The following is a 23,691-nucleotide window of genomic DNA, read 5'->3' on the forward strand; positions in this document are numbered from 1 at the left end:
GCAAGGCCACATCCCGCGCTAAGCATGAGTGATCCAGAGCCACAAAGTATTACAAATCCCTGCTAAACAGACGCTGACAATGGAACAAGACGTATCAAATCAGATCCACTTCAGAAACATTAATATCCCTGTTCCTGTCCCTCCCTCCCTGCTGCCCCCACTGTGCTCACCACATCTGTGCTCACACATTCATGCACGTGCACTCACACACACATACAAATACATGCACACAGAGACGCTGGCTGATACATGCAGGAGGCAGACACAGCCCATTGACACAGGGTCCCTGCACAGACACGCACAAGCTCTGCAGGGACAGCACGCCCACAGAGCTGTCCGTAGGGCACGAAAGACACACAGACACACACCCAAGGCAGAATGCGTGGGGCACGCACGGACTCACGGGGCATGGACCCAGGGAACACCCACAGGGTCAGACGAAGACACACCCAGTAGGTGAGCAAAGGCTTAGGTGGATTCAGATAAAGTCGTCGTCGTCCCCCAGGGGACGTTTGGCAATGTCTGGAGACCTTTCTGATCATCACCAATGGGGGCCCAGAGTGTGCTACTGGCATCTGGTGGGTAGAGGATATTAACCATCCTACAGTGTATGGGACAGCCCCTCCCAACGAAGAATTATCTGGCCCCAAATGTTAATAGTGCTGAGGTTGAGAAACCCTGGCATAAAGGCAAATACACTGTCCTACTGTCCATAATTCTGTCAACAGTCACTCAGACCCATGTGGTCACACCCAGAGGCTCAAACATGTTGTAAATAAAGACCCATTCACAATAGTCCCCCAGACCTGGGTGAAGAGCTGCTCAGGCACCAACAACCACAGAAATACGTGCATGGATGCAGACACCCACATGCACGGACACGCACCCACACACGCAGACACATGTGGACACACACCCACACAGACACACGCATCACAGTGCAGAGGCCACCAGGGTCAGCAGCGGCATGAGCCTAAGGTCTGAGTGTAAACGCAGAGCTGTCTGCCTGTGTGATCACACGGTGTGGGCATCACAGACTGGGAAGGACAGCCAGACCAGGTTCCACTCGGTTCCATTTGGTTCCTGAACAGTCCCTGTATTCTTGCTCCCAGCCAAGCCCTGATCTAGGCAATGCGGATACAGAGAAGAAACTGAGCTGCTCTTGAGGAGCGACTAGTTGGGGACTTCATGACTTTGAGCCTTCCTTCACTCAGTCAACAAGGACTGACATCCCATTGCACCTGTGTCTGGACAGGTACAGAAATGAGGCATCTACTGTGTACCAGGGTTCTCACTGGACCCCTGGCCTGAGCTCTGAGCTTTGTCTGAACAGGATCAGGTTGGGACCGAAAAGGAAAGAGTGAACAATGATTGTGCACCAACCACATGGGACGGGTCTGGCAGGTATGCGCCAGGTACTCTATATGTGTTCTCTCTTTAATCTTCACAAAAACTTTACAAAGTTCACTAGCAGAGGTTAAATGACACCTCTATGTTCACACAGTCCATGTAGGGTTTAGGGATTTGAGTTCCTGTTGGACCGAGTCCGAAGTGCTGCTTTTCCATTGCTCACACTACTTCCCTAAAGATACTCAGGGGTTAGGCTGGAGGACAGAGCTTGGAGTTCTTTTTCTCTACTTCGGGAACATCCCACTGACACTGGGCTTTAGTTTGCTCTGCTGGTGAGTAGAAATGAGGACATCTAGGGTGAGAATGTCCAACTTCTCCCTTTGCCAATACTCTTCCCTCCCCCTTAAGTTGGATTGGTCCTGCCTTAGGCTCCTTCCCTCTCTCTGAGCAAGTGCCCTGCCCCCCCCCACCTTTCTTCCAACAACCTGATTACCTCTGACTGTGCTTGGTCCCCCAGGGACAGGAGTCTGGTGAAAAGCCTGCCACCGAAAGGGGAGGTCAGAGCCCGAGCTACAGGCCAGGCCGACTGGCTCCTGCCCAGCCCACCAACTCCTCTGCCTTCCGTCCTTCCCTGTTTCCACAGCCCGCCCCCAACGATTTCACTCCCTTCTCAGTCACTCGCTGCCTAGTGATCCATGGGTTTTAAATTATAACTGGGACCCAGGAAACGCGTTCCTAAGTACAATATTCATGGGCTGGGCTGACACTTTTAATTAAGGTGATTTACACTGAATTATCCTTGGAAATAAAGAAATGGTGTGCTGCCTGGGAATACCATCATCACCGGCCGCCTTTGTAAGTTACACTTCGTTTTAATCTATTTGGGGAATTGTTTATCTAGTTCATTACCCAACCAAACACCGAGGCCGGCCTTAAATAAGGCTTAAGTGGGGGTGGGGGCACTGCCATCTCCATACCCCGCCTCTCTAGAGTCCCCTAGCCTCCCTGTGGCTCCTTTCAGGACTTTGAAAGCACTGACCAGAGAGCTGGCTTCCCATCCTAGAGGCCAGGTCTCAAAGTGGCTTTGGAAGCCTCCCAGGAAAGGTCCCCAGGCTCAGGCCTCACCAAGCCGCACCTCACTTGCACCTCTGTGCCATCTCTCCATGCCTAGGGCTCTTTCCTTTCTCTGGGTGGAAACTCCTCCCTGAGGGCCACAGAGAAGTCTGGGGGGTCACTCCCCACAACCCTGCAATCTTCAGCCCCCTGTATGTTGCTGCCTGTCTGCACACAGCCAGTCTCTACCCCATCACCATCCCTGAGACATCTTAGGCTTAGCATGCCCAGAGCCCTGTCCATTGTCTCCTCCTTTCCTCAGAAACTTCCTTCTCTGCCATCATCACCCTTCTGGTCACCCAGGTCAGAAGGCTCTTCCTAACAAGTACCCTGTGAGTAATCACCTAAGTTCTCTTGCTTCTTCCTCCACCAGTTTCTCATCATTCCCTCTTCTCCGTTCCCACGGCCACTGCCATTGTCCCAGGTCAGTGGGTCAGCTCATCATCTGTCCCTTGGACCCTGCCCAAAGTCATTTGTCTCTCTGCTTCGACCCCCAATTCATGCTCCACACTGGCCTCCAGAGCGATTCTCCACTTCTGCAATCTGGTCAAGGTTCTTGCGGCTCACCAATATTCTGACTCCCCCTCTGCATCTAGGACAACCCTCCAGGCCTGAAAGCCCCCTACAATCTGTCCTTAATCTAACTATGCCCTCCTTGTTCTAACTAGCTGAGTCCTGGGGTCTATTTGCACTCCTGTGCAGGACTGAGAAAGGGGAGGCTGGGCTGAAGGACGGTGTGGGGCCACAGCCTCTGATCTCAAATGTCAAAGTACTTTGAAAAGTAGACGTGCTTTGCCAACAGGAGTTCTGAGTCTTCTTCCCGTAGGTGTCTGTGTGCCCATGTATCTGTGGGAATGAGTGTGTGTGTATGTGAGCATATCTCGTGTGCTGGAATGTGGGCGTGGACGGGTGCCTGTATGTCATGTACACGCGTTTGCCTGTGTCCGTAAAAAGCAGCCAGCCCTAGTTTGGGAGCCAGGAGGTCCCTGCTTCTGTGTGTGAGTCCTCAGGTGTGTCAAATAGCAGCCTGCTGCGGGTGGGGGTGGGGCTGGGGGTGGGGGGAAGGTTGCTGCTCTGTGCTGTTGGGCAAAGGGAAGCAGAAGGCACAACACCAGGCCCATCCTGAAGAACTTCTCGGGGAGCAGCCATGTGGCAGGGACGGAGGGAGGCGTCCCAGGTGATGGAGAGGCACCCTGCAGCAGCGTCCACAGGCTCCGGAGCCCGCTAAGCTGTGGGAGGGGTGGGAGAGCAGAGGCAAAGGCAGAGTAAGAGCAGGAAGGGGAAAGTTGGAGGGAAGAGAAGGGAGGGGAGCAGGGAGCAGGGAGCAAGCAGTGGAAGGGAAAGGAGAGGACTGGAGAGCTGGGCAGGAAGGCTCTGGCCACGTGCCATGGATGGGGGATGCCCTCCATGCCAGCATGCCCAGGCACACACAAGCTCTGCCCTCCTGCAGGACTCAGTTTCCCCATCTGTGAAATGGCTGGGCAAAGGTCCCATTCAGCTCAGGGAGCCGGTGGCAGGGAGAGGGGGGTGGGGTGGGGGGGTTGGGGGGGTAGGAGTCTCAGGAGCCCAGGTGCCACATCTTTTCCCCCACTTCTTCAGCTCTCCTCCTGCCTCCCAGACAGCGGACAGGGGCGGGGCAAGGGCAGCCAAAGCTGGGGCCCTCCCCGCGCTACCCGGGCTCTGCGGCGCCCTCAGCCCGGAGGGAGCTGACACGCTCCTTGGGAATTTATCACGCACCCAATTACAATGTTAATTGGCAAGTTCCTGAAATCAATTAATTCGCAAATTTTTTCCAATTAAAAATCCAGATAAATCACGAGGGCGGCGGCGGCCGGTCCAGCCCGCAGTCCGGTGGGCGCAGCGGCCGCAGGGAGGGGAGGGCGGGGGAGGGGAGGGGAGGGGGCGGCGGGCGCGGCTGCCCTTGAACGCCTTTGCCGGCCGGTCGGACTGTCAGCGCGCCGGGCGCGGCGGGGCCGAGACAGATAAAACCATCGACCCGTCGCCGCCAGCGCTTCGGCTTTATCGATCCGACGGGAATTTCACTTGCTGTGCAGATCCCGCTGTCCGGCTGTCAGACACCGGGTGGGGGGGGGGCGTGCCAAGGGTTAGGGGGTGCTGGGGTGGGCCTGGACGTGAGGGGCACAGAAGTGGGGGACGCAAGACACAGCCGTGAGGGGCGGAGCAGATGTGGGAGCTCTGGGTGGGGAAACGGACACGGGGGTAAGGGTGTGGAAGTAGGGGGTGCTCTGACGAAATATGGGGGGGCGACTGGTGCAGGATCACGGCTGGGGGGCACTTCTGTGGGTAGATGTGGACTCCCTGGGCTGTGCAGGGGTGGGGCCACAGGGACTAGGCTAGAGTGTGGCCCCCACTGAGGAGGCAGAAAGAGAGCTTGGGCCCCCATTTTCCAGATCCTTAGGGGTCCACAGCTTTTACAGGGCGCTGCAGGTCCCTCCACACACCTCTGCCTCTATTCTCTGTTCTTATTGAGGGGAAGTCCTCCATTGGAAGCAAATTACCCAGAAACCCTCCCAGACAGCCAAGGTGTGGAAAGATTGCGGAAAGATATTTCTTTCCCGCTGTGCCCCTTTTAGGCTAGTCCCAGGTGTGTGTATGCCGGGAGCGGTTAAGAGCATGGCACCACAGTCAGATTGCTTGGATTTGAATCTTATCTTTACCACTTTATGGGCTGTGCAACCTTAGAGAAGCCACTTAGCCCCTCTGTTCCTCAGTTTCCCCATCTGTAAAATGGAGTTAATAATTTTTTATTACCTACCCTAGAGGGTTGTTGTGAAGATTAAATACATTAATGCAACGTAGAGTACTTGGCATATAGCGAGTGTTCAAACAGGATTATTATTTTATCATTTGTATAGTCTTCTGTGCTAGTTTAAGTATTCTCACAAATTCTTTGATATTCCTCCTGTCAAGAAGTAGAGCTTATAGAGTTTAATTCTCTCTTGAGTGGGGGCTGGCCTTGGTGACTTGCTTCTAATGAAGAGAATAAAATACACTGGAAGCAATATTGTATGACTTCTGAGACTAGATCATATAAGGCATTGTGGCTTCCTCCTGAGTCTCTCTCTGGGATCACTTCCTCTGTGGGAAGTCAGCAGCCATGTCAGAGAGAAACTCAAGCTGTCCTACGGAGAGACCCACGTGTGGAGGAACCATCTTGGGAATGGCTCCCGAAGTCACTGGCAGACTTTCGGATGACTGCAGTCTTGGCTGACATCCTAACTGCAGCCTCATGAGAGACTGAGCCAGAAGCTACAACTACCCACAACTACCCAACTAAGCTGTTCCTGAACTGATGGTCCATAGACACTGTGGATAATAAATGTTTGTTGTTTCAAGCCGATAGGTTTGAGGGTAATTGCAGCACAGCAACAGATAACTAATACTTCCTTCAAAATTCAGCTCAGGCCGCCCCTCCCATAGGAGGTCTGCTCTGCTCTGAGCTGGGGTTGGCGCTTTCTCCATGCCCCACAGTTCTTCCCATCGAGCAGCCTCTACCCCTCATGGTTTCTATGGCCCCGCTCCCCTTACTCTCAAGCAGTGAGCTTCTGGGGGTGGGACCCGTTCGGGTTTACCTCTGGGTCTCCTGCACCCTGCAAGGGGGATTAGGTGAGACAGTAGAAGGAAGATCAGTCAAGTTTGATGACTTGGACTGAACAAGGGGTGGGGTGGGGTTGGGAATAGTGGGGAAGGCTGTTCCCTGGCAGACGTATCTTCCAGAGAGGGCTGCAACCAACCATGTCTCCTATCCCATGTGCTCTCCTATAATATGACCGTGCCACTCTCCCATCAAAAGGTGGGGTGTATGTTTGCTCCCCTTCAGTCTGGCTGGGCTGATACTGCCTCGACCAATAGAGACCAGCAGAAGTGGCATGAAATGACTTTCGAGGCTAGGTTGTAAAAGGTGACGCAGCTTCCATCTCGTTGGCTGGAACATTTGCTTGAGCGCCCTAAGCTGCCACATAGAAAATCCAACTACCCGGAGGCTGCCAGGCTATGAGCAAGCCCAGGCCACATGGAAGCCAAGTGTAGGTGCTTTGGTCACAGCCCCAGCTGAGGTCCCAGCTGACAGCCGGAATCAATCACCAGACATGTGAGTGAAGGGGGCTCCAGATGATCCCAGCTCCCAGCCATTGAGTCTTCCCAGCTGGAGCCCCAGACATCCTGGAGCAGACACAAGCCATCCCCTCTGTGCTCTGTCTGAATTCCTGAACCCACAGATTCCATGAGTACAATGAAATGGTTGCTTTAAATTGCTAAGATTTGGGGTAATTTGTCACACCCTTGCTCTGTCCCTTTGATAACCTGGCTCCTCTTTTAGGCCCTCAACGAGGCTCCATCTGGTCCTTCAGGCAGGGAGAAGGGAGGTAGGGTGGAGCATGGGGGGACCCGCCCAAGCCCATTCTTGATTGTCACCTTTCAGACCTTGAGATTCATAGAGAAGGTAGTGCTTACTCCCCTGGATGGCGGCACAAGGCCACACTGCTGGGCAGCCTACCAGGCCCAGTCCCTGCTTCTGCTACCCTACCTGGAGGCTTAGCATGTCAGTGCAAGGCCCGTGGCCGTGGCTCATCCCTTTCCAGCTCCTCTTGTGCCCTTTTGAGGCTGAGGACTGAAGAGGGGTCACCCTCTTCCCATCTCCGAAAATACAGCAAGAAGGGAAAGGCATCACCATTTTGCTGGAGGATCCGAGGACTGACGGCAGAGTAGAGGAGAGTAACAGGAGGGCCTTGCCTTCTACCTAGAGGCCGGGGACTGGGCCAGGCGGCTCTTCCGGGACCTGGCATCTAGAACCGTGAGTGGAACCGTCTGGCAGGCAGGCTCCCCCGGTTGGTGGCTTACCTGGCAGGCAGCTGGGCCAGCTGTTCAAGTTCTTGCTCCATATGCTCCTGCAACTCACTGGGCCTTAGCAGGACCTGGCAGATGGGGCAAATAGGGGCCTGGCTGTCAAACAAAGCTGCTGCCTTTTTCTTACCTGGGGAGGGAAGAAGAAGAGACAGACAGATAAGCTGGGCTAGTCTGTGGACGGAAACCCAGTGTCCCAATCCTCCAGTCCGAGCCTGCTGTCTCCCAGGGCTTCCTGGCCTAGAGGAGGGTGGAGCCCGAGGGTCTCAGAGACCAGGACCATTCACCCTTCTTTGTGGCTCTGGGCCACGAATGACACCTCCTTAGCCGGCTGCCCCTCTGGGAAATCTGTCGGGACACAATCAATGCTCTGTGCAATCAAAGCTGGATCACTTCGTTTCATACAGGTTAGTGAAGGTCTTGGGCCATCACCCAGAATATCCAGCGCCCCCTCTGTCTCTCCTTTCCTCTCTGCTTTCATATTCCCCAAATCTGGAGAAGGAAGAAAAGAGGGAGAAAGAGGATTCATTCCTGCATTCATTCAACAAACATTGTCTGGGGTCTACTCTGAACCAGCCCCGGTGCAGAGCAGTGGGGCCACAGAATATAATCAGATCTAGTCCCTGCCCTTGAGGCCCTCACAGTCGAGGGGGAACGACCAGAAAGGACCCATGTGACTTCTCGGGTAGTGTTCTCTCCTGGTTCCTCACCTTCCCAGGATTCTGCCCATAGCCTCTCCTCTCCCTGTTCTGCATGCTGGATGCTCTTCTTCCTTCTTACGGCCCTAACTCCCATCTGTGCCCTGTAGATTCCAGAATCTGTGTCTCTGCCCCCAGATCCCTCCCTGGTTCTCTCAGCCTCTGTATCCAAGTGCCTAACGGACAGCGATGCCTGGATGTCCCCCAAGAATCTGAAAGTCAACAATCCAAAAACAAGTCCTTCAGCTTCTTCACCCCTTGCAAAACTGCTCCTCTTCAGCAGTGCCCATCTTAGTTAATGACACCAACACCTTAGTCACCCAAGCCGGGAAACTTCGCCTCCACTGGGGCCCCTTCCTTTGCCTTACTGTCCCTCCCACATTCATTTAACCACCAGGTCCTGTCCATTCTGCTTCTTCAATATTCCTGGAATCTATATTCTCCCTGTTTGGGTCTCACTACCTCTTACATGGATAACCTCATTGGCCTCTTGTGAGCCTAACAGATTCTGGGTTTCCCCCTCCCAAATACCCTTCAAATTGTATGGGAATACAAGTGGGTATTGTGCTGGCTTATGCTAGCTTGGGGGGCCAGCTGGGAGCCTGCACTCTGTCCCCACTGTGTCCCAGCTCTGTCACTGTCTCTGTCGCTGATGGTGACCAGAGCACACTATTCTAGGAAGGAGGCTGAAGGTTGCCTAGTGCATGCCTCTTGGGGAGCCTAAACCCTCTCCCTTGTCACTGTTGCCACCCAGTGCTCCTCTGCCCTCTGCTTAAGGCATGGGGTTGAGGAGGCCTATTCATCCAGAAACATCCTTGCCTATCTATGTAAACGTCGACTGTAGAAAGACTTCTTTAGCTTCAGCCAAGATCTTTCTCCCTGCTTCTTCTTCCCACTGTTGCCCAGAGAGGGTCAAAATTAGCTTTCAGAGAGATAAAGGCCATGCCAGTAATGATGGTGGTTGAGCTGGGTTGCCAGATTAAATATAAGATGCTCAGGGCCGCCTGGGTGGCTCAGTCGTTAAGCGTCTGCCTTCGGCTCAGGTCACGATCCCAGGGTCCTGGGATCGAGCCCCGAGTCGGGCTCCCTGCTCTGCGGGAAGCCTGCTTCTCCCTCTCTCACTCTCCCTACTTGTGTTCCCTCTCTTGCTGTGTCTCCCTCTGTCAAATAAATAAATAAAATCTTTTAAAAAAATATAAGATGCTCAATTATATTTGAATTTCAGTCAGCAATGAATACTTTTTCAGTATAAGTATGTCTCAAATATTGCATGGCATATACTTATGCTAAAAGTTACTCATTGTTCTTCCAAAAATCAAATTTACCTGGAGGTCATATATTTTTATTTGCTAACTCTAGCAACCCCATGCCTGAAGGAGCTCCCTGTTCAGCTGAGCACAGGAACACACCTCCCTTTGACACAAGGTTGAGGATGGTCACGGCTCTCCTGGATGTCCACACTGAGTCATCTGAGAGCTCAAAGGAGGGAGTAGTTCATTCTGGGTGTGTGTTTTGAGGAGTGCAAAAAGAGAAATCTTAACCAACGAAATGAAATTTAAGTTGCACCTTAGAAGTGTTCCAGGCAGAGAACTGGGAGCAAAACAATGAGTTGTGACTTTCTTGTGGGCAGGGACCATTTCTTATTCAACTTGATATTTATAGACAATTGAAAACAGACCTGACATTGACTAGATGTGCAGTAATGAAGCAAAGGAGAGGAAAAGAGGAAGGGAAAGGCTGTAGGAAGAAGAGCAGATCATCCTAGAAGCCAGATGATCTTTGCAGAGCTGGGAGGTCCACTGTGGAGGCTTGGTGTGGGCCAGGGTAAGGTAGGTGTGGCTCTAGTCTGTGTGGCTAGGTCTCTGAGCAGGGGAAGGGGCCCTACTGATCATATGCCTTGCTGGCTATGCCTCAGGTGCTCAGAGGACAGCTGGAAGGCAGTTCTGAGTAAAAGAAGCAGATGTGGCCTGGTCTGGAAGATGGGAGATGAGGATTCTAGTCTCAGCTCTGCCTCGAACTTCATTCGGCCCGAGAATCTTAGAGGTGAGTGAGACCCTAGAAATTCTGCAGGCCAATACCTTTGTTTTACAGGTGGGGAAACTGAGTCTCTGAACTGGATAGTGATCCCTGTACTCAGCTCATGATCTCAATGCTTCATTTATTTATTCACTCAGCAAACATTTATTAAACAATTATTTTACTTCAGGCATTATTCTAGGAGAAACTGGAGTTCAGAGATAAATAAAACACATTCTTGGCCTGAAGGAGATCACAAAGTAAGAGGAAAGCCAAAGAAGGGTCAGTGGGTCCAGTCAGTGCTGCCCTGGCCAGGGCTGCGGGAGGTGGGAACGGGAGCTCCAGGGTGGAGGCTGGAGGGACCAGAGGGTGGTTGGTAGGGTCCAGGGGGAGGCCGTGCCTGATGGAAGCATGAGGGGTGAATAAGGGAGAATTGATAAGGCTGTTAAAATGGATCATTGAGGCAGGGCCTGGGGCATACCTGGGGGAAATGGTAAGGGAGGAGACCTGACTAAGCAGAGGATCCAGGGCATGGAGCTGAGGTGGAAAAATCAGGGTTTCTGCCCCTTTTAGCCTGGGCCACCAACTCTGGCTCTTAGGGATTCCTAGAGCCCAGAGTCTTCCCTCCAAGGCTGGGACCAGGACTCAGCATTCCCATTTACTTGTTCTCAGTTCATCTGCTTTGCTGCCACAGAGATCTACTTTTCTGAGCTTGGCCTCAGTTTCCCCATCAGGACAATGGGCCCTCTTCCTGGCTTCAGCTTTGGGAATAGCATTGACAGGGATCAGCAGAGGGACCCTGAAGCTCATGCCCTCCATCCCACCCCCATTTTCTCAGGGGTTAGAGTGGCAGGTGTCAGCCTGGCCATGGGCCCCCTGCTTCCCCTCCCCCGCTGTGTTCCCTATAATTTTATATTGAGACCTGTGGTCATGACGTGGGTTTTACTGCACTAACGACATGGCCTGCCCAGGTTTAATGACAAAATCCATACTCTGGCCCTGGGCCTGCTCCTCGTTTGCATAATTCCCAGAATACAGCTCCCTGAAGCTTTTGACCTGGGCCATTACAGTGGCCATAAAACGGGCCATAAAACCGCTGGGAATGGCCAAGAGGAGGGGGCTGTGGTCTTGCGGGGGTGGGAACAAAGTCCTCAACCCCCTACTCTTCCAAGGCCTGAAAGTAGGCATCCTGGCCCTTCTCTTCCACAGTTCCCAGAATCTGAGCGTCCTCAGGCTGGAGAGACCTCTGGAAATCCCTAGTTCAGCGGCCCATCTGATGTAGGAATCCCTGGAATCCCTTCTGCAAGGCCAATGTGCCAGCATCGCAGGTAGGCAGACCGAGCCCTCCAGAGGCAGGCTGTCAGAAAGCATCTTCTCCTTGAGCATCCCTCACTCCTGCCCCTGCCCACCCCCCCCCCCCAAGCTGGCCAGGCCCTTTGCCACAGGTGGGTGTAGGTCATGCGGGCCTAGGTTGAATCTTGTCTCTCTTCAGGAGGCTTAGCTCCATAGGGAGGTCAGGAGGCAGGCTGAGCAGCGTAGTGGGGAGACGTGGGAAGCATGAGGGGCTGGGGACAGGGACTGGGACGGGCTGTCAGTGCTAAAGATGATGAATGGGGGAGGTGAGGTGGGAGGCCCAGTGTTATCGGCGGCGGATGGCGGTGCGGGCGCTCGCCGCTCCTGTTAATCCCCGGGCGCTGCCTCAGCCCTTGCACTGATAACGAGGAAATGGGACTGACAACAATTTTTAGCTGAGAGATTCTTCACCAAAATGCCAGGCGGCCCGAGGTCTGACAGCGCCTGATTGAGTGTGTGAGTGTGTGGGGGGAACGCCGGCGGCCCCCTCCCCTCCCATGCAAAGATGGATCGCTCATTCCGCCTCCCGTCCACATTCATTACGGCGCCTCCCCCCCGCCCCGCCCCGCCCCCACTGCGCCTGCCACCTCCACTTTCCCGCCCGCCGCAGGGAGCCCCCGGAGCCCGAGGGGAGCAGGGAGCGGAGGGGCCCGACCCCGTCCTCAGCCTTCCGTGCACGGCACCTCAAGCTCCAAGAGCCAGAGGCGACGACAGGGTCAAGCTCCCTAGCTGTGTGACCTCCATGAGGTCCCCTTCGCGTTCGGAGCTGCTTAGAATACCTGCCCACCCAAATCGGTGAGGTTCCACCCGGAAGTGACTGGCCGCAGGCTGTGAAGACGGATAGGCACGCCGAGGAGAGCGGAGCGCTCAAGCCAGGTAGCCTTCTCCTCGCCGGGGCCAGGCTCCCACCGGTCGGGCCCTGAGGTCTTGGAACTGGGCCTTAGGCACCTGGGGTCCCAGATCAGCCCTCTGCTGCCCCCCTCTGTTGGGAAGTGCTGACCATTGGGAGCAGGCAACTCCAGGGCCCGCAGAGCTGCTCCTTCTCTGCCATCTTCCATAGTGAAGCCTGGTGCTGAACTGGGAACTGGAGGCTGGGGGCTCATTCACAGGGAAAGCCCTCCCTTCCGAGATCACTAACCCACATCCGACCCTGCAGCGCCCCGCCCAGCGAGTGCTTCTCTGGCTTGGCCTGTTTGGTGGTGTCCTAGTTCTGTTGCCTGTGGGTTCCATTCTTGCCTCTGTTTGTTCAAGCAGCAAGTCCCATCTTCATGATATTTTCTCTGCAGACCACAAAAGGCAGGGCTTGACTGCCGGTTGTCTGATTTAAGAAGGGGGAGGGTTAAAATGAGGGTGAGGGTACCGCTAATGACACATGGCAATGGAAGCTGGGTCTTTGAAGAGGATGTATGTGTGTCCATGTGTGTGTTTGTGTATACACACACGTGTGCCCCACCCTTCCCTTCACCGAACCCCCGGTAGAAGGGCTTCCATTTCCTGGTGACCAGGACACAGAGGAGCCTTCAAGCAGAATTCAACAGAGTTGTCTCTTACCAGCTGTGAGACCTTGGGCAAATCACTTACCACTGCTGAGCTTTAGTTTTTCCTTGTGTGAAGTAGGTATAATAATATCCAGCTCCCAGGACTTTTGTGAGGATTCAGTTAAACTAGGGCTCTGTACAAAGTGATGAGTCATTATCATCTCCAGTAGGCTGCTAGCACAGTTTCTTGTTTGTGCCTGTATCTGTCCCCTTCTGACACCAGCCTGGCCTTGCCCTGTATCTGGCCTTCTTCCCTGCTATGGTCAAGATTGTATACGATTCTGTAGGTACCCTGGCCCTGGCCCTTCTGGCCTCCACGGAGGTCCTTCTTCCTATCCATCCATACCCATCTATCTGTTGATTGGTTTGTATACCAGTATATCCATCTGTCCATCCACCTAACTATTTATCCATTATCTGTGTATTAATAATAGCTATTTATTGATTGTTATTATACGTTAGGCTGTAGACTTAATGTTATGCATATTTTATCCCATTCATCTTTACAACAGTCCTGTGATGTAGATATTATTATTGTAATCACACTGATGAGGAAAACGGGGTTTGGAACAATGAAGCGACAGAGCTAGAAGGTTCAGAGCAGGATTTAAATTCAGGTCTGTCTGACGCCAAAGCTAGTGCTCTTAACCACTGCATAATACCCAGCTACTTACCTACCTATCCACTCACCTAGGCAATAATTTAATAGTATTAAACCAATGTCAATTGGATACTGACAACGGGCCTGCTATTGTACAACGCCGTGCAATAATGAACAGGACAGGTACACTCTCTGCCCTCAAGGAGCTTGGGAACTGACTGCAGACAGGGACGATAACAAACATCCCCAGAGTGGTTTTAGAGAAAGGGAAGTACTTGGACCTGTGGGAGTATATCAGCTGGCCTGGAAGGTGAAGGGAATGACATTCAAGCAAAGGTGTGAAGGATGAGTGGGAACCAGTCAGGCAATGACTGGACAAGTCGCGTTCTAGGTTCAGAACAGTGTGTTTGAAGGTACAGAAGGGGAGAAGGACCAACTGAAGAACTGAAAAGTGTCCAGTGAGGCTGCAGCAGAGTGAGTGAGGGGCAGAGTGTTGAGATATAATGAGAGAGAGGCCAGATCCTGGAGGACTTTTTAATTACGTTAATGATTTTGGTTTGTTTGTTTGTTTTTTAACGTACAGGAGAGTTTTAAGCAGGAGAGAGACATATCAGACTTGCACTTAAAAAAGATCATTCTAACTGCAGAGAATGGTCTGAGGGGGTGGAGTAGAGAGTGCAGGAAGGCTGCTTAGAAGGTGATCTCACTAACTCAGGTGACACATGATGGTGCCTTGTTGGAGGGCGATGGTGATGATGATGGAGGTGGACAGAAGGGGACGAGTTGGACATGGGGGTTAAAGGACTGACAGGAGCCAAGGGTGACTCCAGGGTTTCTGGCTTGAGCAATAGGAGGAGGAGAAGCAGGCTTGGTGAGGAAGAAAATGAGTTCAATTTTGGATGTAGTGCTTAGTTTGAGGAACTGTTAGGACGTCCATGTGAAAATGCTTTCTAGGCACTCTGTGGGAGCCAGAGCCAGAATGAGAGAGCTGAAGACATTGACACACAGGTAAGAGCTGAAGTTCACCAAAGCATTCTCTGTGCCTGGCACAATGTCTGGCATATGGTAAATAGTCAATAAATATTTACGGAATGAATAAACCAATTACTGAAGTTGAGAGTAGGTGAGATCAGCTAGGGAGCAAGTACACAGTAAGAAGAGGCTGGAACAGACCTTGAATAACTCCAACAGGTGGAGGAAGTTTAAGTCATCAAGGACTAAGAACAGTCAAGAGGAGGACGAAAACAAGTACGATATCATCAAGGCCAAGAAGGAAAGAGTTTCAAGGAGGGGGGTATCATTGATAGGGTCACATGCTGCTGAGAGGTCAAGAACGTAAGGCACTAAAAGTGTCTCCTCCGCCCATTGTATCCACAGTACAACCATCTACCCCGACTTCATCCATCCATCACCTTCCAGACCACCTAACTTCTCATCCTGCCCTCTCTTGCTCATCCCCTTTCTCCTCTTCCCTCCAGAAAACCATGATTGGCGCCTCTGCTGAGTGTGGGACAGGAAGAGTTAACATGCTGACAGATGGCATTTTTTACCTTCAGTCAATATGAACAAGGCCCCAAGACTATGATTCCAAACATCTGGATTTCATCAATATGTGATCTGTCATCGTATATTGGCATTCCCCAGTCCCCGCGCCAGAGCAATGCGGCTGGTTTTATTAATACGTCAAATACATTATCCGTGTAATACACTTGTCTGGCTGGGGCCTCCCGCTGGGGCGGGGCGGCGGATTTGAATGTATGATGAATCAGTTTGCATTACATGTTCGTAAGTCATCATTTGTCAGGATTAATAGGCATCCCTGGTCGAGGAGGTGGGGGTGGGGCAGCCAGAGGAGAGATGTGCATTTAGCGATGGCCCATATTTATCTGCCAGTACCCGGGGATGCCCTGAAAACAACCGTGTACCCTCCTGCCCATACCCCAGGGCCGTGGCTGGTGCTCAGGGGGAGGGTGACATTTTTAGCAGTTCCTGAGTCACTTGGAACCAAACAGGGCCTATCCATCTCTGCTTTGGGCTTGCCAAAGAATATGGCAAAGGCCATTGGCACAAGCCGGCTAACTCTTACTCTCGCTCGAAAGGACTCAGAATTTCTTCTTCCAGGGAGCCTTCCCTGACTCCCCCAGACTGTACTAGGTGCCTTCTCTGTGTTCCCACAGAGACTGTACTAGGTGCCTTCTCTTGTGCCACCTCTAGTGACCCAGTGTTACAATTGCCTCCTCTGTGTCTGTCACCCTCTTTAGACTGGAAATTTCTTGAGGGCAAGGATTAACTTGTTTACCGCTACAGCTCCAGCATCTAGCAGAGGTCATAGCCCCAAGTAAGAGAATAGTAATAGTAATAAGAGAAATCAATAAATATTCTTTGAATGAATGGATGAATACATGATGGTAGACCTTGCTGAACTCCCCAAAGGATGCAGACGTTAGCTGGGAGACATAGTGGGAGTTTTCTCTGACCTCTTGCCTCTGCCCTGACCCTTATTTAGGGTCTAGTCTGGTCATCTATCCTACTATAAGTGCCTCTTTGTCGTTTGCTCTTCTTTCCGTGAGACGGTGCAGAGTCCCTCACACAGTGCCTTACGTGTGGCATTTATACCCAGATATAATAATACATGGGGTGACACACTTATGCCCGCATGCCATCTTCCCTTCTCCCACCTCTGCCTGCAAAATCTCGGATTGGCATTGCCCACTCCACATGGCTTGCTACCAGCTCCGGGTCCTTGCGAAACCAGAGCCTGGCTGGTTCCCTGACCCCTATGGGGATGGATGCTATTTCCTGTCTCAAGCAGTAGAGGGGGCCTGGATTGAGCCAGGCATGTCTCCTGGGTGGCCAATGGCAAACACAGGCAGGACAGCCAGGTGGAGGTCAGCCTGTGGCCTGGTTTAGGCTCAGACTTGGGCTCGAACTGGAGCCAAGGGCTCTGGGCCAACGCATGATCAAGCTCACTGAGTCTGGGGCCTGGAACCCCAACTGTTGGCCCCATCAGCCTTTGCTCTACCGAGTGCACCAGCCAACCTGTTTAGAGACTGGTGGGGCTTCAGGGGTCCCAGCTCTTTCATACCCCCGACCTTGGCTGTCCCAAACACAACTGCAGCCTCTCACCTCTTCTGGCGCTACAATTCAGCTCCCCTCCCCCCTTAGCTAATAACTTCCAGACAGCGCCCCCGTCCCAGGCTGGGCTGGGCCGGGCCATGATGGGTGGGGCAGATGGAGCCTCTCTGGGGGGCTCCCTGGGATTAGCTGTGACTGACTGTAGAAAATCGCCCAATTCAGGAAAATCTCCATATGTGGACACGTACAACCTATCCTCTCAAGTGTCTGGACACACACGTGCACGTGGGGGGCACTGGCACACACAGGGAGGTGCTCACACAAGTGTGGGTCTTTTTTCACATCTAGATAAACACACCGGGGAAGCCCAGAGCACCTCTGCCTAAATGCGAGTGTAGACGGAGTGTACCCTGTATGCTCTGCCCCAGTGCCTTCCTGGAGCCAAAATGCTATAGGACTGTACTGTTTAAAGTAAAGCAAATCCAAGTGTGCTTTACCCCCCGCTGGCTCTGACTATGGGCTTATAAAAATGAAGTGGGAACCTCTGCAGCTGTGGGCAATAAATCCTGAACCGCCGAGGAGGGCATGTTACCTGCTTTCTGGGCTGATGCGTGGGACTCGGGGCACTGATGGCAAGTGCCTGCTGGGGCTGGGTGGGCAGCGGGCCAGCTCCTCGGCCTCAGGCGCTGCCTGCTAGCCCAGCCCAGGCCAGCCGTCTCCCCCAGACCTGCGGGGTCAGGAGCCCCGGACCCCAGGCGCTGGGCGAGGACCCAGAGAGCAGCAGAAAGAAGTAGAGGAGGCAGGGGCTGGGGTGGGGAGAGTGAGCAAGACAGGCACGTGCTGCTAAGGCTGAGGGGAGCCCTCGCATCTGGAGATCAATTAGCATCAATTACTGACTTCATTTAATTGTCGTCCAAGATGAATTTGTCATTTTTAGCTGGGAATTAATGGGAGACCTTCACCTCTCCCTGGCAGCAGCCGCAGAGCCAACAGCGGTCACCTCAGTCTCCTAGGAGCCCTGAATCCTGCTCGGGGAGGGGGGGAGGCGGGCCAGGCTGGGGCAGGCGGCGGGTGGGGCTTCTGGTCCCTGGGCAAGCTCTCGCCTGCCCCAGGCCCTGCTGGCCTGGCCCACTAGCCCAAGGCCAAGGCGGGGGCTGCGGGGTCCCGCAGAGCAGTCCTTTGCAGCCTCTGGCTTCAGCCAGAAATTAATTTGCTGGGCTGAGCATGTTTACCTTTTCCCAGCAAAGGCGAGACAGTAAACAGCGGACCGGCGGCTGAAATTGAATTGATAACTGCATCGACGTGCCAGATAACGCCTAAAATAATACGCCGATAAGGAAATTCGATTTGATTTGCTGCTACGCGTCAGATTGGCCCCATCTGTAGCTGCCTGTAATCATTTTCAATTGCGTTGGGAAACCTTATTTGTCCTTAAATATTTCTGTCATTTTTCATTGCTGGCGACAGATCCTTGGGCAGGTGGCAGGGGTGTGCTGCTTCTGTGGGCGCGGGGCAGCGGCCCGAGGAGGAGGGTGGTGAGGACTCTCAGGAAGGGAGGCAGGGAGCAGGCAGCCGGGCGGTGACAGCTGTTCCTCCAATCAATCACGCTGTCGACAGGGAGGGACGACTGGCTGGCAGAAATTGAGTTTGCCTCACAGGGGACGATTGAGCAAATTAATAGCCCATTAGCCAAGCAGTGACCTGAGAAATGAAGGTGCAGGGGTTCCTGCTCACTCAGGCCGGCTGGGGTGGGGCAGGGCAGCGGGAGGGTCTGCGGAGGAGGTGGGGGAGCACGGAGAACAGGCGCGTGCGAGGTGCGGTGGGGAGCGGGTGGTGCAGGAGGAGAGAGGTCAAGTTGGGGGAGGTGGGCTGGCGAGGCGGACACTCCTAGGAGAGATGCGGGGGAAGGTGGGGGCGGACGGGGCTCCACGGATGGCTCTTTACCATCTTCCCATCATGCCCTCTGGGACTGAGTTCCGTGCCCGTGAATTCGCCTTCCTCGATCTCTGGATACTTCCTTTACTTCCTCTCGTCACTTTCCCGGAAAGCGGCACATGCCCCGGAGACACCACTCCCTGGAGTCCTCTTTGGTGCAGGCTGTTTATTTGCCCAACTCCGGGTTCCTCAGGCCGGGAGAGGGGCGGGGAGGTCAGTGTCTTCCTTGTGCTCACTGCCCCTTCCAGCCCACCGTTCCTCCACCCTATGGGCTCTGAGGTCAAGTACTCCCCTGCATCCCTCATCACTGGTGTCCTCCATTCTCCATAGTCCTCCAGGACTTTGACTCTCACTTGTCTACCCCAAGCTCCATCACTGACCTCAGGGGTCGTTCTTTTTCCCCCGGACTCACTTCCTCCTGGAGGACCTGGTCAACAGCCTGAATTGCTCTGTGATAGAACTTCCTCTCCCCCCAACCCTCCTACAGCCTTGCACCCATCATACTTGCCTCTCCCTCTATCCTCCCATCTCTGGACACACCACTGACTCATGGAATCTAGCCCGAGTCCTAGGGCACATCACTGTAACACCCTTTTGCTTCCTCTGCCTCCTCCACGATCCCTCTATTCTCCTTTTTGTCTCAGACACGTAGGCGGCTAAACGCAGCTGGGGAAAATCACAAAACCACGCAGATATGTGCCAATAAAAATTCACTGTTTCCAATCTCAGCACTACTAAGCAATCCCTTAACATGCCCTTGGTCAGCTCTGTCTCCCTTTTCCCACAGAGACAATCCAATAATATTTTACTATCTGGAGTTCCCCGCCCCATCTTCTGTCCCCCTCTCTCTTACTAGGTGGCCTTGCTTCCCACTTTGCTCAGAAATCTGAAGTCCTTAGGTATGAATTCCCTCAACTTCCAGATCCACACTCGCCTCCTTTCTTCTTCCAGTTTCAGTGGAAGAGGTATTCATCCTCCTGTTCTAGCTATAATCCCTTCTCCTGGGTTTAGAATCCCATTCCTGCCTATGTTCGCGGGGAAAGCTGTTGTGGGCCCCCTCTCTCCTGTGCCTCCCTCCATCAGCATCTACATGCTTGGAGTCCCCCCCTCCCTGCAACAATATCAACAACTCATCTCTCCCTTCTGGATGGCACCTTGTAGCTAACGCCCTCCCCTTCTCCTTCCCGGTTCACCTAAGATGCTCCAAAGAGTCTTGCTTGCTGTCCATCCTCCTTTGTCTCCTGGCACTTCGTACGTCACTGGGGTCTGCATTCCCACCACCCCACTCTCGATCAGGCTGCTCTCAATCAGATCCTCGATGGTCATCCTTCGCCAGATAGGATGGATACTCCAGCGATATTCATTTATTTGTTAATTCAGTAAATAGTTACTGAGGGTCTTCCATGTGCTAGGCACTGCACCAAGGTCTAAGGATACAATAAAATCTATGTCCTTTTGGAGCTTACAAAGTAGGAGGAAACAGATACAATAAAATTATACAAACAACTGTAAAACTGCAGTCGTGCCAAAGAGAGGTGAACAGTGCTATGGGAACCTGTAAAGGCAGATTTGCCCTGCTCAGAGGAATCCAGAAAGGCCTCCCTGAGGACGAGACACAAGCTGAGAGGTGATGGGTATGTACGAGCTGAATAGATGAGGAAGAAGAAGGGATAATGTCGATCAAATACTTCCTCTGTGCCAAGCACTTTACTATTCCATCACCGAGGAAACGGGCGTGGAGAAGCTCTGTAACTTGCCCATGGTTACCCTGTAAGCCGTGCTGCTGGACTCTCAACCCTCGAGCCCATGCTCCTGACCCTTCCCCTCTGCTCCCTCGGAAGCCAGCTATTACCCTGTCTTCATCCCCTCCTCTCTCTGCACGCCGTCCTCCTCAATCCCCACCTCTAGTCCTGTCCCACGCCTGTCACTGTGCACCAGATCCTCTACTTGGATGTTCCGCAGGCTCCTCCAGCTCATTGTGCCTGGAATGGGACTTGTCTTTCTCTAGACCCGCCCTCCTCCTGCTTTTTCTATTTCCATGTGTGGCACCCCCCTCCGCAGACTTCCCTGCGTTGCAGTCTGGACTCTGACTCTTTACTCTGGCCCCTACATCCGGTAAGTTTACGTCTGAGCTGTCTTTACCCCTAAGGACCCCCAGCGCTGTCTTTTCTCCGTTGCTTTAGTTCAGGTATCATCTCCACTCTTTCCTGTCAAGACCCCTAATGCCTCTCTGTCCCCTCTAATCCATTTCTATCTCTACAGCCAGCAGGATCTTCCTAAAACACGAGTCAGATCCTATCGTTCAGCCACTTAAGACCCTTCCTCGGCTCCCAAAGCCCACAGCATAAATTCCTAGCTCCTTATCATGCAAGCCCCTCTCCAGCCTCGTATCCCCTCCGGCAGGGCTGTGTGCTATGGCTGGGCGAGGCCCAGCTCTTCGCATCTTGTCCTCACTGCTCATGACATCTACCTCCCCCTGGGCAACCTATAACTCCTATTTGTTCTTTAAGACCACACCCAGACGATACTTCTCTTTGAAGCCTTCCTTGATATCACTCTCTCTCTCATGCTATTTCTTGTATGCCTTTACCTCGATTATTGCACACATCCTACATATAATATTTCAATGATTTGTTTTTCCATCTGTCTCCCCTGGTAGACTGAGCTCCTTGAGGGCAGGGAGGTTTTCTGATTCACCTGGTACACTCAGGGCCCGACACAGTCTGGCACAGAGGGGGTGGTAGTGGCTGCTGAATGATTCAGCAGCCAAGTCAGTGGGAGGAGAACTTGAAGGGACTGCAGGAGAATGTCTGAAAAGACAGTGAAAGATGGAGTGGGTGGGCGGTGGAGGTGTGGGGGTGAGAGGGGGAGGAAGAGGGGAAGGCAGGCAAATGAGGTCATGCTGTCAATTTCTTTTGTTTAAATAAAGCCTGGTTTCATGGTCAGTGACAGGGAGAAGCCCTTGAAAGACAGAAGCTCCAGCTGTCCTAGAAAAATACCAGTGTCCCCAGAGCTGGTGGGAAGAAGGTGGGCAGTGGCCATGTGAAGACAGATGGACAGTAAAATCCCATGCCTAGAAACACTGACAGACATACCCACCAGGACGGACAGATACCCACGTGCTCAGGGAGGGTCTCCAGTAGCCTTTCCCATCACAGAGCCCTCTGCGGGCCTCTATGCTAGCCCACCACCCCACCCGGAACCCCTGGGCTGCTCTCTCTCTCAGCAATTTCCCTACCCAAGAAAGCTCTAAGGGTTTCAATTACCGGCGCATGGGATTTAGTGCCCTGGGCTTCTCTGACTGGAGGAGATTTATTTGAAGGTTTAGTGTCGTGGAGAATTCACGTCTTCACTCCCAGGAGCCCAGCTTCCGTCCTGAGCCCCTAAATCAGGAACCAAGATGGGCTATTGTCACTTACCGCATTAGCCTCGTTAGCGGACCAGGAGGGGTGATTAATAGCAATGCACACACAGCCATCCTGCTCACTGGCCGCTCTGTCGCTGCGTGTGACCCAGGGAGGGGGTGGGGAGTGGCTGAGCCGGCTCTAGGATACCTAAGGGGTCTGCATGAGAGCCCCCACCCCACTGCCAGGCAGGGAAGTCCCTGTGGCTCTTCCAGGTCTGGGGACAGTTCAGAGATGAGTAAGCCGGGCCCGAGACCGCTCCGCTCCAGGCCTCTGGGCCCTGACTCCTGGAGCGGCGACCACGCGGAGTGCACGACGGGGGCCGGTTCTAGGATAAGGCCCAAAGCGTGCAGCTGTGTGTGTGTGTGAGAGATGTGTGCACGGGGTGGGCTGGGGTTGGACGGAGAGAGCGGGAGCGTGTGTGTGTAGGAGGTAGAGAGCAGTGGGTACGCTTATTTCATTTCCCAAACTCTCTGAGAGCTTACTATGGGCCAAGTGATATTCTAAGAGCTGGAAATACAGCACTGAAGAGGACAGACAGGGCCCCGAGAAAGAGGAGGGGTGTGTGTGAGAGAAAGGAAGAAGTGTGTGAGAGAGAAATGAAAGCGAGTGGGTGGGGGAGAGGGAGGTGTGAACACGTGAGCGGAGAGGGAGAGGTTCATAGGAAAGGCAGGGGGAGGTCCGAGTGCGGGAGCAGGGAGGGGGAGAAGGGCAGGTGTAGGGGAGTGGCTGGGAGACATTTGTGTGACAGGGTGGGTGTGTAGACAGGATTGGGATTGAGAGGACACACTGTGTGGTGGAGAGGGGTACGGAGTAGGGCACGCAGTGAGGGCAGGAGAGGGGGGAGGGTGGGTGTCTGATGGAGATCTCTGTGTGTGAGGGAGAAGGGCATGCGTGTGTGCGAGTGTGGAGCCGGACAGGGTGTGTTAGGTGCTAGGGAGAGGAGTGTGTGAGAGGGAGCGTGTATAAGGAGAGATGATGGGAGAGAGAAGGGTGGGTATTTTCTCTTTTTTTGCTTTGTCTCTGCAGTTTCTCGCATCTTCCCCCGCCCACAGAGTTCCTGGAGTCAGGCTAACCTGGGTTTGAATTTCCGTTTTGGGTACTTCATTCACTTATTTATCCGTTCATTCACCTGACCGTTACTGAGCATTTACTGGCTTTTCCTTTCAGGGCCTCATTTTTCTTACCCGGAAAGCGGAGACTAACAGGGCGATTATGATAACTCAGTGAAGTAATTTATTAAAATGTCTTGTGAGCACACAGAATTAGGAGCTAGGTGCACCATGGCCCAGCACCTGGCGCGTGGGTCAAGAAATGGTAGCTCTAGAGCGAGGGCTCCCTGCCAATCCTGTCTCCCTTTCTCTCTCATTTTTCTCTCTCTCTCACCTCGCATGCTCACAGTCACAGCTGAGCCATAGTATTAATTATTAGAGCCAATTGACTGTTTAGACTCTGATGTTTTAACTAATCACCACTAATGGCAGACACTGGTGGGCAATCACAATCATTTAGTTCCCAGGCAAACCCCTTCTCATAGTTGAGAGCAGACCGGGGTGGGGCTGGGGGGTGCTGAGTGTTCAACAAGAACTGGGACTGGGGAGGACGGGAGGGAGGGGAATCACTGCTGCCTCCAGGAGGCTCCCCTCTCCTCCCTGGTGGCTCTGGGCCAGCAGCCTAGGGCCCAGGGGCCCTCTGGAGCAGTCAGGTCCCCTGGGGTGGGTCAGCTGAGCCCTGCCTTGAAGTGG

The 23,691-nt window shown here is 53.3% G+C and overlaps 1 protein-coding gene across 2 annotated transcripts in view; it reads right to left on the reverse strand.

Moving 5' to 3' along the window:
- RNF220 (ring finger protein 220) overlaps nucleotides 1-23,691 on the reverse strand; it is a 214,319-nt gene that overhangs the window by 27,825 nt on the left and 162,803 nt on the right. For both annotated transcript variants that reach the window (XM_078073250.1, XM_078073251.1), the window contains exon 2: nucleotides 7,324-7,456. In XM_078073250.1, the coding sequence (XP_077929376.1) occupies nucleotides 7,324-7,456 (133 nt within the window). The remainder of the gene's footprint in view (nucleotides 1-7,323; nucleotides 7,457-23,691) is intronic.

Source organism: Halichoerus grypus, chromosome 5 (genome assembly GCF_964656455.1).
Source record: "Halichoerus grypus chromosome 5, mHalGry1.hap1.1, whole genome shotgun sequence".
Lineage (NCBI taxonomy): Eukaryota > Metazoa > Chordata > Mammalia > Carnivora > Phocidae > Halichoerus > Halichoerus grypus.